This window comes from Cheilinus undulatus, linkage group 16, assembly GCF_018320785.1.
Source record: "Cheilinus undulatus linkage group 16, ASM1832078v1, whole genome shotgun sequence".
In the NCBI taxonomy this organism is placed as follows: domain Eukaryota; kingdom Metazoa; phylum Chordata; class Actinopteri; order Labriformes; family Labridae; genus Cheilinus; species Cheilinus undulatus.
The window spans coordinates 5,438,416-5,456,994 of NC_054880.1; the positions used below are offsets into that span (position 1 = coordinate 5,438,416).

At 53.4% G+C, this 18,579-nt stretch overlaps 1 protein-coding gene across 1 annotated transcript in view; it reads left to right on the forward strand.

The window, feature by feature from the left end:
- The first annotated feature begins 443 nt into the window (after positions 1–443).
- The window catches only part of LOC121523498 (mucin-2-like), a 74,695-nt gene continuing 56,559 nt past the window's right edge, over positions 444–18,579 (forward strand). The window contains exons 1-11 of the mRNA XM_041808416.1: positions 444–483; positions 579–1,312; positions 1,826–4,778; positions 5,163–5,749; positions 6,257–6,760; positions 7,634–8,161; positions 9,251–9,608; positions 11,601–13,381; positions 14,822–15,194; positions 15,564–16,021; positions 17,518–17,767. Coding sequence (XP_041664350.1) covers positions 444–483; positions 579–1,312; positions 1,826–4,778; positions 5,163–5,749; positions 6,257–6,760; positions 7,634–8,161; positions 9,251–9,608; positions 11,601–13,381; positions 14,822–15,194; positions 15,564–16,021; positions 17,518–17,767 — 8,566 coding nt within the window. The remainder of the gene's footprint in view (positions 484–578; positions 1,313–1,825; positions 4,779–5,162; positions 5,750–6,256; positions 6,761–7,633; positions 8,162–9,250; positions 9,609–11,600; positions 13,382–14,821; positions 15,195–15,563; positions 16,022–17,517; positions 17,768–18,579) is intronic.

Consider the following 18,579-nt stretch of genomic DNA (forward strand, 5'->3'; position numbering starts at 1 on the left):
TTGTCTTAATTTCTCATGTCTGTGATCAAACAACAGCTCGCATATTAGGCAAGGATGTGTTGCTTTTAGACAACAGTTAATGGATGGTCATGACATAGGTCAACACTGAAAAAACTAAACTGTCTAAAAACCTCCAACAATACAGCATAATTGTTATTGTGGGTTAACAATAATCCATTTCATAGAGGAATAATATTTTTTAGACTGTTTTAAATTGTCCTGTTTTATTTTAAGAGATGCAAAGTTAGTGTAGAACACAGTAAGGAAAGAAAAAGTTTAATTTTAAAAAATTGACAATGACCAAAGGAAAAAAAGAAAATATATATAAAAAAAAACCAACCTAATAAATTATGTGAAAATGTATGAAAAAAGTTTTATTAAATCTCTAAAATTGAAATATTCACTGTCATTCTTCTCTAAAAAAGCAAAGGACCAGGAAAACAATGAGGAAGGAAATCTGTGTCAGCTTTCTGCTCTTAGTTGGTAAGTAAAATTTACTCGAAAACTGCTGTAATTGTGATAAAGAAGGCTAAAATTTTTTTTTTTAAATTTTGACACTGATCACCTATTTTTTAAAGCTGTAAGCAACGTACAAACTACGACCACCACAACAGCCCAAACAACAATTACTGGTGTACCAACAACAACCACCACAGCTGCACCAACAACGACCACCACAGCTCCACCAACAACAACCAAAACAGCACCACCAACACCCACCACAGCAGCACCAATACAAACCACTACAGCTGCACCAACAACAACCACAACAGCTGCACCAACAACAACCACCACAGCTGCACCAACAACAACCACCACAGCTGCACCAACAACAACCACCACAGCAGCCCCAACAACCACCACAACAATAGCACCAACAACAATCACTACAGCTGCACCAACAACAACCACCACAGCAGCACCAACAACAACCACCACAGCTGCACCTACAACAACCACCACAGCTGCACCTACAACAACCACAACAGCCCCACCAACCACCACGACAACAGCACCAACAACAACCACCACAGCTGCACCTACAACAACCACAACAGCACCACCAACAACCACCACAGCAGCACCAACATCAACCACCACAGCTGCACCTACAACAACCACCACAGCTGCCCCAACAACAACCACTACAGCTGCACCAACAACAACCACAGCAGCACCAACAACAACCACCACAGCTGCACCTACAACAACCACAACAGCTGCACCAACAACAACCACCACAGCTGCACCTACAACAACCACAACAGCACCACCAACAACCATCACAGCAGCACCAACAACAACAACCACAGCTGCACCTACAACAACCACCACAGCTGCCCCAACAACAACCACGACAGCTGCACCAACAACAACAAACACAGCAGCCCAAACAACAACCACCACAGCTCCACCGACAACAACAACCACCACAGCTGCCCCAACAACGACCACCACAGCAGCCCCAACAACCACCACGACAACAGCACCAACAAGAACCAGCACAGCTGCACCTACAACAACCACAACAGCACCACCAACAACCACCACAGCAGCACCAACAACAACCACCACATCTGCACCAACAACAACCACAACAGCTGCACCAACAACCACCACAGCAGCACCAACAACAACCACCACATCTGCACCAACAACAACCACCACAGCTGCACCTACAACAACCACAACAGCCCCACCAACCACCACGACAACAGCACCAACAACAACCACCACAGCTGCACCTACAACAACCACAACAGCACCACCAACAACCACCATAGCTGCACCAACAACAACCACCACAGCTGCACCAACAACAACCACCACAACTGCACCAACAACAACCACCACAGCTGCCCCAACAATGACCACCACAGCAGCCCCAACAACCACCACAACAACAGCACCAACAACAACCACCACAGCTGCACCAACAACAACCACCACAGCTGCACCTACAACAACCACCACAGCTGCTCCAACAACAACCACTAAAGCTGCACCAAGAACAACAACCACAGCAGCCCCAACAACAACCACCACAGCTCCACCAATAACAACAACCACAACAGCTGCCCCAACAACGACCACCACAGCAGCCCCAACAACAACCACCACAGCTCCACCGACAACAACAACCACCACAGCTGCCCCAACAACGACCACCACAGCAGCCCCACCAACCACCACGACAACAGCACCAACAACAACCACCACAGCTGCACCTACAACAACCACAACAACACCACCAACAACAACCACTACAGCTGCACCAACAACAACCACTACAGCTGCACCAACAACCACCACAGCTGCACCAACAACAACCACCACAGCAGCCCCACCAACCACCACCACAACAGCACCAACAACAACCACCACAACAACCACAACAGCACCACCAACAACAACCACTACAGCTGCACCAACAACACCCACCACAGCTGCACCAACAACAACCACCACAGCTGCCCCAACAACGACCACCACAGCAGCCCCAACAACCACCACAACAACAGCACCAACAACAACCACCACAGCTGCACCAACAACAACCACCACAGCTGCACCTACAACAACCACCACAGCTGCTCCAACAACAACCACGACAGCTGCACCAACAACAACAACCACAGCAGCCCCAACAACAACCACCACAGCTCCACCGACAACAACAACCACCACAGCTGCCCCAACAAGGACCACCACAGCAGCCCCACCAACCACCACGACAACAGCACCAACAACAACCACCACAGCTGCACCTACAACAACCACAACAACACTACCAACAACAACCACTACAGCTGCACCAACAACAACCACTCCAGCTGCACCAACAACAACCACCACAGCTGCCCCAACAACGACCACCACAGCAGCCCCACCAACCACCACCACAACAGCACCAACAACAACCACCACAACAACCACAACAGCACCACCAACAACAACCACTACAGCTGCACCAACAACCACCACAGCTGCACCAACAACAACCACAACAGCCCCACCAACAACAACCACTACAGCTGCACCAACAACAACCACCACAGCTGCACCTACAACAACCACCACAGCTGCACCAACAACAACCACAACAGCTGCACCTACAACAACCACCACAGCAGCCCCAACAACAACCACCACAGCTCCACCGACAACAACAACCACCACAGCTGCCCCAACAACGACCACCACAGCAGCCCCACCAACCACCACGACAACAGCACCACCAACAACCACCACAGCAGCACCAACAACAACCACTACAGCTGCACCAACAACAACCACAACAGCTGCACCTACAACAACCACAACAGCACCAACAACAACCACCACAGCAGCACCAACAACAACCACTACAGCTGCACCAACAACAACAACCACAGCTGCACCAACAACAACCACTACAGCTGCACCAACAACAACCACTACAGCTGCACCAACAACAACCACCACAACTGCACCAACAACAACCACCACAGCTGCCCCAACAACGACCACCACAGCAGCCCCAACAACAACCACCACAACTGCACCAACAACAACCACCACAGCTGCACCAACAACAACCACCACAGCTGCACCTACAACAACCACCACAGCTGCTCCAACAACAACCACTACAGCTGCACCAACAACAACAACCACAGCAGCCCCAACAACAACCACCACAGCTCCACCGACAACAACAACCACCACAGCTGCCCCAACAACGACCACCACAGCAGCCCCAACAACAACCACCACAGCTCCACCGACAACAACAACCACCACAGCTGCCCCAACAACGACCACCACAGCAGCCCCACCAACCACCACGACAACAGCACCAACAACAACCACCACAGCTGCACCTACAACAACCACAACAGCACCACCAACAACAACCACTACAGCTGCACCAACAACAACCACTCCAGCTGCACCAACAACAACCACAACAGCAGCACCAACAACAACCACCACAGCTGCACCAACAACAACCACCACAGCTGCACCTACAACAACCACCACAGCTGCACCAACAACAACCACAACAGCTGCTCCTACAACAACCACCACCACAGCAGCTCCAACTACAACCACCACAGCTGCACCAACAACAACCACCACAACTTCTCCAACAACAACCACCACAGCTGTTCCAACAACAACCACCACAGCTGCATCAACAACAACAACCACAACTCCTACAACAACCACCACAGCTGCACCAACAACAACAACCACAGCTGCTCCAACTACAACAACCACAGCTTCTCCAACTACAACAACCACAGCTGCCCCAACAACGACCACCACAGCAGCCCCAACAACAACCACCACAGCTCCACCAACAACAACCACCACAGCTCCACCGACAACAACAACCACCACAGCTCCACCAACAACAACCACCACAGCTGCACCAACAACACCCACCACAGCTCCACCGACAACAACAACCACAACAGCTGCCCCAACAATGACCACCACAGCAGCCCCACCAACCACCACGACAACAGCACCAACAACAACCACTACAGCTGCACCAACAACAACCACTACAGCTGCACCAACAACAACCACCACAGCTGCACCAACAACAACCACAACAGCTGCACCAACAACAACCACCACAGCTGCACCAACAACAACCACCACAGCTGCACCAACAACAACCACCACAGCTGCCCCAACAACAACCACTACAGCTGCACCAAGAACAACAACCACAGCAGCCCCAGCAACAACCACCACAGCTCCACCGACAACAACAACCACCACAGATGCCCCAACAACGACCACCACATCAGCCCCAACAACCACCACAGCTCCACCAACAACAACCACCACAGCTGCACCAACAACAACCACCACAGCAGCCCCAACAACAACCACCACAGCTCCACCGACAACAACAACCACCACAGCTGCACCAACAACAACCACCACAGCTGCCCCAACAACAACCACCACAGCTGCACCAACAACAACAACCACAGCAGCGCCAACAACCACCACAGCACCACCAACAACAACCACCACAGCTGCACCTACAAATACCACAACAGCACCACCAACAACCACCACAGCTGCACCAACAACAACCACCACAGCTGCACCTACAACAACCACCACAGCAGCCCCAACAACAACCACCACAGCTCCACCGACAACAACAACCACCACAGCTGCCCCAACAACAACCACCACAGCAGCCCCAACAACAACCACTACAGCTGCACCAACAACAACAACCATGGCAGCCCCAACAACAACCACCACAGCTCCACCTACAACAACAACCACCACAGCTCCACCGACAACAACAACCACCACAGCTGCCCCAACAACAACCACCACAGCTGCACCAACAACAACCACCACAGCTGCACCTACAACAACCACCACAGCTGCACCAACAACAACCACAACAGCTGCACCTACAACAACCACCACAGCTGCACCAACAACAACCACCACAGCTGCACCAACAACAACAACCACAGCAGCCCCAACAACAACCACCCCAGCTCCACCGACAACAACAACCACCACAGCTGCCCCAACAACGACCACCAGAGCAGCCCCAACAACAACCACCACAGCTCCACCGACAACAACAACCACCACAGCTGCCCCAACAACGACCACTACAGCTGCACCAACAACAACCACAACAGCTGCACCAACAACAACCACCACAGCTGCACCAACAACAACCACCACAGCTGCACCTACAACAACCACCACAGCGGCACCTACAACAACCACAACAGCTGCACCTACAACAACCACCGCAGCTGCACCAACAACAACAACCACAGCAGCCCCAACAACAACCACCACAGCTCCACCGACAACAACAACCACCACAGCTGCCCCAACAACAACCACTACAGCTGCACCAAGAACAACAACCACAGCAGCCCCAACAACAACCACCACAGCTCCACCGACAACAACAACCACCACAGCTGCCCCAACAACAACCACCACAGCTCCACCGACAACAACAACCACCACAGCTGCCCCAACAACGACCACCACAGCAACCCCAACAACACCCACCACAGCTCCACCGACAACAACCACCACAGCTGTACCAACAACAACCACCACAGCAGCCCCAACAACAACCACCACAGCTCCACCGACAACAACAACCACCACAGCTGCCCCAACAACGACCACCACACCAGCCCCAACAACACCCACCACAGCTCCACCGACAACAACAACCACCACAGCTGCCCCAACAACGACCACCACAGCAGCCCAACCAACCACCACGACAACAGCACCAACAACAACCACCACAGCTGCACCTACAACAACCACAACAGCAACACCAACAACAACCACTACAGCTGCACCAACAACAACCACTACAGCTGCACCAACAACAACTACAACAGCTGCACCAACAACAACCACCACAGCTGCACCAACAACAACCACCACAGCTGCACCTACAACAACCACCACAGCTGCACCTACAACAACCACAACAGCTGCACCTACAACAACCACCACAGCTGCACCAACAACAACCACCAAAGCTGCACCAACAACAACCACCACAGCTGCCCCAACAACAACCACCACAGCTGCACCAACAACAACAACCACAGCAGCCCCAACAACCACCACGACAACAGCACCAACAACAACCACCACAGCTGCACCTACAACAACCACAACAGCACCACCAACAACCACCACAGCTGCACCTAGAACAACCACCACAGCGGCACCTACAACCACCACAACAGCTGCACCAACAGCAACCACCACAGCTGCACCTACAACAACCACCACAGCAGCCCCAACAACAACCACCACAGCTCCACCGACAACAACAACCACCACAGCTGCCCCAACAACGACCACGACAGCAGCCCCAACAACAACCACTACAGCTGCACCAACAACAACAACCACGGCAGCCCCAACAACAACCACCACAGCTCCACGAACAACAACAACCACCACAGCTCCACCGACAACAACAACCACCACAGCTGCCCCAACAACAACCACCACAGCTGCCCCAACAACAACAACTACAGCTGCACCAACAACAACAACCACAGCAGCCCCAACAACAACCACCACAGCTCCACCGACAACAACAACCACCACAGCTGCCCCAACAACGACCACCACAGCAGCCCCAACAACAACCACCACAGCTCCACCAACAACAACCACCACAGCTGCACCAACAACAACCACCACAGCAGCCCCAACAACACCCACCACAGCTCCACTGACAACAACGACCACCACAGCAGCCCCACCAACCACCACGACAACAGCACCAACAACAACCACCACAGCTGCACCTACAACAACCACAACAGCACCACCAACAACAACCACTACAGCTGCACCAACAACAACCACTACAGCTGCACCAACAACAACCACAACAGCTGCACCAACAACAACCACCACAGCTGCACCAACAACAACCACCACAGCTCCACCAACAACAACCACCACAGCTGCCCCAACAACAACCACTACAGCTCCACCAACAACAACCACCACAGCTGCCCCAACAACGACCACCACAGCAGCCCAAACAACAACCACCACAGCTCCACCGACAAAAACAACCACCACAGCTGCCCCAACAACGACCACCACAGCAGCCCCACCAACCACAACGACAACAGCACCAACAACAACCACCACAACTGCACCTACAACAACCACAACAGCACCACCAACAACAACCACAACAGCTGCACCTACAACAACCACCACAGCTGCACCAACAACAACCACCACAGCTGCACCTACAACAACCACCACAGCTGCACCAACAACAACCACCACAGCTGCCCCAACAACAACCACCACAGCTGCACCAACAACAACAACCACAGCAGCCCCAACAACAACCACCACAGCTGCCCCGACAACGACCACCACAGCAGCCCCAACAACAACCACCACAGCTCCACCAACAACAACCACCACAGCTGCACCAACAACAACCACCACAGCAGCCCCAACAACAACCACCACAGCTCCACCGACAACAACAACCACCACAGCTGCCCCAACAACGACCACCACAGCAGCCCCAACAACACCCACCACAGCTCCACCGACAACAACGACCACCACAGCAGCCCCACCAACCACCACGACAACAGCACCAACAACAACCACCACAGCTGCACCTACAACAACCACAACAGCACCACCAACAACAACCACTACAGCTGCACCAACAACAACCACTACAGTTGCACCAACAACAACCACAACAACTGCACCAACAACAACCACCACAGCTGCACCAACAACGACCACCACAGCTGCACCAACAACAACCACCACATCTCCCCCAACAACAACCACCACAGCAGCCCCAACAACACCCACCACAGCTCCACCGACAACAACGACCACCACAGCAGCCCCACCAACCACCACGACAACAGCACCAACAACAACCACCACAGCTGCACCTACAACAACCACAACAGCACCACCAACAACAACCACTACAGCTGCACCAACAACAACCACTACAGCTGCACCAACAACAACCACAACAGCTGCACCAACAACAACCACCACAGCTGCACCAACAACAACCACCACAGCTGCTCCAACTACAACAACCACAGCTTCTCCAACTACAACAACCACAGCTACTCCAACTACAACCACCACGACTGCACCAACAACAACCACGACAGCTCCTCCAATTACGACCACCACAGCTGCTCCAACTACAACAACAACAGCTGCACCAACAACAACCACCACAACTGCTCCAACAACAACCACCACAGCTGCACCAACAACAACCACCACAACTGCTCCAACAACAACCACCATTGCTGCACCAACAACAACCACCACAGCTGCTCCTACTACAACCCCTACAGCTGCTCCTACTACAACCACCACAGTTGCTCCAACTACAACCACCACAGCTTCTCCAACTACAACCACCACAGCTTCTCCAACAACAACCACCACAGCTGCACCAACAACAACCACAGCTACTCCAACTACAACCACCACAGCTCCACCAACAACAACCACCACAGCTGCCCCAACAACTACCACCACAGCAGCCCCAACAACAACCACCACAGCTCCACCGACAACAACCACCACAGCTCCACCAACAACAACCACCGCAGCTGCCCCAACAACGACCACCACAGCAGCCCCAACAACAACCACCACAGCTCCACCAACAACAATAACCACCACAGCTGCCCCAACAACGACCACCACAGCAGCCCCACCAACCACCACGACAACAGCACCAACAACAACCACCACAGCTGCACCAACAACAACCACCACAGCTGCACCTACAACAACCACCACAGCTGCACCAACAACAACCACAACAGCTGCACCAACAACAACCACCACAGCTGCACCAACAACAACCACCACAGCTGCACCAACAACAACCACCACAGCTGCCCCAACAACAACCACTACAGCTGCACCAACAACAACAACCACAGCAGCCCCAACAACAACCACCACAGCTCCACCAACAACAACCACCACAGCTGCCCCAACAACTACCACCACAGCAGCCCCAACAACAACCACCACAGCTCCACCGACAACAACCACCACAGCACCACCAACAACAACCACCGCAGCTGCCCCAACAACGACCACCACAGCAGCCCCAACAACAACCACGACAACAGCACCAACAACAACCACCACAGCTGCACCTACAACAACCACAACAGCACCACCAACAACCACCACAGCTGCACCAACAACAACCACAACAGCTGCACCTACAACAACCACCACAGCGGCACCTACAACAACCACAACAGCTGCACCAACAACAACCACCACAGCTGCACCTACAACAACCACCACAGCTGCCCCAACAACAACCACTACAGCTCCACCGACAACAATAACCACCACAGCAGCCCCAACAACGACCACCACAGCAGCCCCACCAATCACCACGACAACAGCACCAACAACAACCACCACAGCTGCACTTACAACAACCACAACAGCACCACCAACAACCACCACAGCAGCACCAACAACAACCACCACAGCTGCACCTACAACAACCACCACAGCTGCCCCAACAACAACCACTACAGCTGCACCAACAACAACAACCACAGCAGCCCCAACAACAACCACCACAGCTCCACCGACAACAACAACCACCACAGCAGCACCAACAACAACCACCACAGCTGCACCAACAACAACCACCACAGCAGCACCAACAACAACCACTACAGCTGCACCAACAACAACCACAACAGCTGCACCAACAACAACCACCACAGCTGCACCTACAACAACCACCACAGCTGCCCCAACAACCACCACCACATCAGCCCCAACAACCACCACAACAACAGCACCAACAACAATCCCTACAGCTGCACCAACAACAACCACCACAGCAGCACCAATAACAACCACCACAGCTGCCCAAACAACAACCACCACAGCTCCACCGACAACAACAACCACCACAGCTGCAGCTGCCCCAACAACGACCACCACAGCAGCCCCAACAACCACCACAACAACAGCACCAACAACAACCACCATAGCTGCACCAACAACAACCACCACAGCTGCACCTACAACAACCACCACAGCTGCCCCAACAACAACCACTACAGCTGCACCAACAACAACAACCACAGCAGCCCCAACAACAACCACAACAACAGCACCAACAACAATCCCTACAGCTGCACCAACAACAACCACCACAGCAGCACCAACAACAACCACCACAACTGCACCTACAACAACCACCACAGCTGCACCTACAACAACCACCACGGCTGCACCTACAACAACCACAACAGCACCACCAACAACCACCACAAGAGCACCACCAACAACCACCACAGCAGTACCAACAACAACCACCACAGCTGCACCTACAACAACCACCACAGCTGCCCCAACAACAACCACTACAGCTGCACCAACAACAACAACCACAGCAGCCCCAACAACAACCACCACAGCTCCACCGACAACAACAACCACCACAGCTGCAGCTGCCCCAACAACGACCACCACAGCAGCCCCAACAACCACCACAACAACAGCACCAACAACAACCACCATAGCTGCACCAACAACAACCACCACAGCTGCACCTACAACAACCACCACAGCTTCCCCAACAACAACCACTACAGCTGCACCAACAACAACAACCACAGCAGCCCCAACAACAACCAGAACAACAGCACCAACAACAATCCCTACAGCTGCACCAACAACAACCACCACAGCAGCACCAACAACAACCACCACAACTGCACCTACAACAACCACCACAGCTGCACCTACAACAACCACCACAGCTGCACCTACAACAACCACAACAGCACCACCAACAACCACCACAAGAGCACCACCAACAACCACCACAGCAGTACCAACAACAACCACCACAGCTGAACCTACAACAACCACCACAGCAGCACCAACAACAACCACCACAGCTGCACCAACAACAACAACCACAGCAGCCCCAACAACAACCACCACAGTTCCACCGACAACAACAACCACCACAGCTGCAGCTGCCCCAACAACGACCACCACAGCTGCACCACCAACCACCACGACAACAGCACCAACAACAACCACCACAGCTGCACCAACAACAACCACCACAGCTGCCCCAACAACGACCACCACAGCTGCACCACCAACCACCACGACAACAGCACCAACAACAACCACCACAGCTGCACCTACAACAACCACAACATCACCACCAACAACAACCACTACAGCTGCACCAACAACAACCACTACAGCTGCACCAACAACAACCACCACAGCTGCACCAACAACAACCACCACAGCTGCACCAACAACAACCACCACAGCTGCCCCAACAACAACCACTACAGCTGCACCAACAACAACAACCACAGCAGCCCCAACAACAACCACCACAGCTCCACCAACAACAACCACCACAGCAGCCCCAACAACAACCACCACAGCAGCCCCACCAACCTCCACGACAACAGCACCACCAACAACATCCACAGCAGCACCAACAACAACCACTCCAGCTGCACCAACAACAACCACAACAGCTGCACCAACAACAACCACCACAGCTGCACCTACAACAACCACAACAGCTGCACCAACAACAACAACCACAGCAGCCCCAACAACAACCACCAGAGCTCCACCGACAACAACAACCACCACAGCTGCCCCAACAACGACCACCACAGCAGCCCCACCAACCTCCTCGACAACAGCACCACCAACAACCACAACAGCTGCACCAACAACAACCACCACAGCTGCACCTACAACAACCACAACAGCTGCACCTACAACAACCACAACAGCACCACCAACAACCACCACAGCTGCACCTACAAGGACCACCACAGCTGCCCCAACAACAAGCACTATAGCTGCACCAACAACAACAACCACAGCAGCCCCAACAACAACCACCACAGCTCCACCGACAACAACAACCACCACAGCTGCCCCAACAACAACCACCACAGCAGCCCCACCAACCACCACGACAACAGCACCAACAACAACAAACACAGCTGCACCTACAACAACCACAGCAGCACCAACAACAACCACTACAGCTGCACCAACAACAACCACCACAGCTGCACCTACAACAACCACCACAGCTGCACCTACAACAACCACAACAGCACCACCAACAACCACCACAGCAGCACCAACAACAGCCACCACAGCTGCACCTACAACAACCACCACAGCTGCCCCAACAACAACCACAACAGCTGCACCAACAACAACAACCACAGCAGCAACAACAACAACCACCACAGCTGCACCGACATCAACAACCACCACAGCTGCCCCAACAACGACCACCACAGCAGCCCCACCAACCACCACGACAACAGCACCAACAACAATCCCTACAGTTGCACCAACATCAACCACCACAGCAGCACCAACAACAACCACCACAGCTGCACCTACAACAACCACCACAGCTGCACCTACAACAACCACCACAGCTGCACCTACAACAACCACAACAGCACCACCAACAACCACCACAGCAGCACCAACAACAGCCACCACAGCTGCACCTACAACAACCACCACAGCTGCCCCAACAACAACCACCACGGCAGCCCCAACAACCACCACAACAACAGCACCAACAACAACCACCACAGCTGCACCAACAACAACCACCACAGCTGCACCTACAACAACCACCACAGCTGCCCCAACAACAACCACAACAGCTGCACCGACATCAACAACCACCACAGCTGCCCCAACAACGACCATTACAGCAGCCCCACCAACCACCACGACAACAGCACCAACAACAACCACCACAGCTGCACCTACAACAACCACCACAGCTGCACCTACAACAACCACCACAGCTGCACCTACAACAACCACAACAGCACCACCAACAACCACCACAGCAGCACCAACAACAGCCACCACAGCTGCACCTACAACAACCACCACAGCTGCCCCAACAACAACCACCACGGCAGCCCCAACAACCACCACAACAACAGCACCAACAACAACCACCACAGCTGCACCAACAACAACCACCACAGCTGCACCTACAACAACCACCACAGCTGCCCCAACAACAACCACAACAGCTGCACCAACAACAACAACCACAGCAGCCCCAACAACAACCACCACAGCTGCACCGACATCAACAACCACCACAGCTGCCCCAACAACAACCACAACAGCTGCACCAACAACAACAACCACAGCAGCCCCAACAACAACCACCACAGCTGCACCGACATCAACAACCACCACAGCTGCCCCAACAACAACCACCACAGCAGCCCCACCAACCACCACGACAACAGCACCAACAACAATCCCTACAGCTGCACCAACATCAACCACCACAGCAGCACCAACAACAACCACCACAGCTGCACCTACAACAACCACCACAGCTGCACCTACAACAACCACCACAGCGTCACCTACAACAACCACCACAGCTGCACCTACAACAACCACAACAGCACCACCAACAACCACCACAGCTGCACCAACAACAACCACAACAGCTGCACCAACAACAACCACCACAGCTGCACCAACAACAACCACTACAGCTGCACCTACAACAACCACCACAGCTGCCCCAACAACGACCACCACAGCAGCCCCACCAACCTCCACGACAACAGCACCAACAGCACCAACAACAACCACCACAGCTGCACCTACAACAACCACAACAGCACCACCAACAACCACTACAGCAGCACCACCAACAACCACCACAGCTGCACCTACAACAACCACCACAGCAGCCCCAACAACCACCATGACAACAGCACCAACAACCACCATAGCTGCACCAATAATATCCACTACAGCAGCACCACCAACAACCACCACAGCTGCCCCAACAACAACCACCACGGCAGCCCCAACAACCACCACAACAACAGCACCAACAACAACCACCACAGCTGCACCAACAACGACCACCACAGCAGCCCCATCAACCTCCACGACAACAGCACCACCAACAACCACCACAGCAGCACCAACAACAACCACTCCAGCTGCACCAACAACTACCACAACAGCTGCACCAAGAACAACCACAACAGCTGCACCTACAACAACCACCACAGCTGCACCTACAACAACCACCACAGCGTCACCTACAACAACCACCACAGCTGCACCTACAACAACCACAACAGCACCACCAACAACCACCACAGCTGCACCAACAACAACCACAACAGCTGCACCAACAACAACCACCACAGCTGCACCAACAACAACCACTACAGCTGCACCTACAACAACCACCACAGCTGCCCCAACAACCACCACCACAGCAGCCCCAACAACCACCACAACAACAGCACCAACAACAATCACTACAGCTGCACCAACAACAACCACCACAGCCGCACCTACAACAACCACCACAGCTGCCCCAACAACAACCACTACAGCTGCACCAACAACAACAACCACAGTAGCCCCAACAACAACCACCACAGCTCCACCAACGACAACAACCACCACAGCTGCCCCAACAACGACCACCACAGCTGCCCCACCAACCTCCACGACAACAGCACCACCAACAACCACCACAGCAGCACCAACAACAACCACTCCAGGTGCACCAACAACAACCACAACAGCTGCACCGACAACAACCACCACTACAGCTGCACCAACAACAACAACCACAGCAGCCCCAACAACAACCACCACAGCTCCACCGACAACAACAACCACCACAGCTGCCCCAACAACGACCACCACAGCAGCCCCACCAACCTCCACGACAACAGCACCAACAGCACCAACAACAACCACCACAGCTGCACCTACAACAACCACAACAGCACCACCAACAACCACCACAGCAGCACCACCAACAACCACCACAGCTGCACCTACAACAACCACCACAGCAGCCCCAACAACCACCATGACAACAGCACCAACAACCACCATAGCTGCACCAATAATATCCACAACAGCAGCACCAACAACAACCACCACAGCTGCCCCAACAACAACCACCACGGCAGCCCCAACAACCACCACAACAACAGCACCAACAACAACCACCACAGCTGCACCAACAACGACCACCACAGCAGCCCCATCAACCTCCACGACAACAGCACCACCAACAACCACCACAGCAGCACCAACAACAACCACTCCAGCTGCACCAACAACTACCACAACAGCTGCACCAAGAACAACCACCACAGCTGCACCAACAACAACCACCACAGCTGCACCTACAACAACCACCACAGCTGCCCCAACAACCACCACCACAGCAGCCCCAACAACCACCACGACAACAGCACCAACAACAATCCCTACGGCTGCACCAACATCAACCACCACAGCAGCACCAACAACAACCACCACAGCTGCACCTACAACAACCACCACAGCTGCACCTACAACAACCACCACAGCTGCACCTACAACAACCACAACAGCACCACCAACAACCACCACAGCAGCACCAACAACAGCCACCACAGCTGCACCTACAACAACCACCACAGCTGCCCCAACAACAACCACCACAGCTGCACCTACAACAACCACCACAGCTGCACCTACAATAACCACCACAGCTGCACCAACAACAACCACCACAGCTGCACCAACAACAACCACCACAGCTGCACCAACAACAGCCACCACAGCTACACCTACAACAACCAGCACAGCTGCCCCACCAACCACCACGGCAGCCCCAACAACCACCACAACAACAGCACCAACAACAACCACCACAGCTGCACCAACAACAACCACCACAGCTGCACCTACAACAACCACCACAGCTGCCCCAACAACAACCACAACAGCTGCACCAACAACAACAACCACAGCAGCCCCAACAACAACCACCACAGCTGCACCGACATCAACAACCACCACAGCTGCCCCAACAACGACCACCACAGCAGCCCCACCAACCACCACGACAACAGCACTAACAACAACCACCACAGCTGCACCTACAACAACCACAACAGCACCACCAACAACCACCACAGCTGCACCAACAACAACCACAACAGCTGCACCAACAACAACCACTACAGCTGCACCTACAACAACCACCACAGCTGCCCCAACAACCACCACCACAGCAGCCCCAACAACCACCACAACAACAGCACCAACAACAATCACTACAGCTGCACCTACAACAACCACCACAGCTGCACCTACAACAACCACCACAGCTGCCCCAACAACAACAACTACAGCTGCACCAACAACAACAACCACAGTAGCCCCAACAACAACCACCACAGCTCCACCAACGACAACAACCACCACAGCTGCCCCAACAACAACCACCACAGCTGCCCCACCAACCTCCACGACAACAGCACCACCAACAACCACCACAGCAGCACCAACAACAACCACTCCAGCTGCACCAACAACGACCACAACAGCTGCACCAACATCAACCACCACAGCAGCACCAACAACAACCACCACAGCAGCCCCAACAACAACCACCACAGCTCCACCGACAACAACAACCACCACAGCTGCCCCAACAACGACCACCACAGCATCCCCACCAACCTCCACGACAACAGCACCAACAACAACCACCACAGCTGCACCTACAACAGCCACAACAGCACCACCAACAACCACCACAGCAGCACCACCAACAACCACCACAGCTGCACCTACAACAACCACCACAGCAGCCCCAACAACCACCACGACAACAGCACCAACAACCACCACAGCTGCACCAATAATATCCACAACAGCAGCACCAACAACAACCACCACAGTTGCGCCAACCACAACCACAACAGCAGCACCAACAACAACCCCCACAGCTGCACCAACAACAACTACTACAGCTGCAACGACGATGACCACCACAGAACTCCTAACCACAACCACAACAGCAGCACCAACAACAAGCACCACAGGTGCACCTACAACAACCTTTACAGCTGCAACAACCACCACCACCACAGCAGCACCAACAACAACTACCACAGTGGCCCCAACAACAACCACCACCACAGCGGCATCAGCAACAACAACTACAGCTGTACCAACAACATCCACCACTGCTGCACCAACACCAACCACCACAGTGGCCCCAGCAACCACCACAACAGCGACACCAACAACAACCACCACTGCTGCACCAACAGCAACTACCACAGTGGCCCCAACAACAACCACCACAGCTGCACCAACAACAACCACCACAGCAGAACCAGCAGTGACCACCACTGCTACACCATCAACAACCACCACTGCTGCCCCAACAACAACCACCACCGCTGCACTAACAACAATCACCACTGCTGCACCAACTGCATCCAACACAGTGGCACCAACAACATCCACCACTGCTGGCCCAACAAGAAATTCGCAGGTAGCACCATCTGCCCCAGTGTTGACTTCTGCCCAGTCCCTCACTTCTGTCCAAGGAGCAAGTACAATAGATTTCACTACAACACCTCCTGCAACTGCCCCAACAACAACCACCACAGCTGCACCAACAACAACAACCACAGCGGCACCAACAACCACCACAGCTGCACCTACAACAATCACAACGCCTGTCCCAACAACAACCACAGCTGCACTAACAACCACCACCACAGCAGCCCCAATAGCAACCACCACAGCGGCACCAACAACAATCACCACAGCGGTACCAACAACCACCACAGCTGCCCCAACAACAACCACCACCACTACCACAGCTTCACCAACAACAACTACCACTGCTTCCTCGTCTACAGTTATCAGCCAAACAAGTTTCCTCTTACTCACTGCAGCTCTTACGGCAATATTTTGTCATTAAAAACTAACGGAGACCAAATGACTAATTGAAACCAAACTTTCTTCACTCGGTTAGACTTGCTTACCGTTGACACAACAGATTTTCTTTGAAATGTACTATTTTTTTAAGTATGTATACTCATATTTTGAACTGTCTGTAAAATGTTGGTGTTTTCAAAGCAA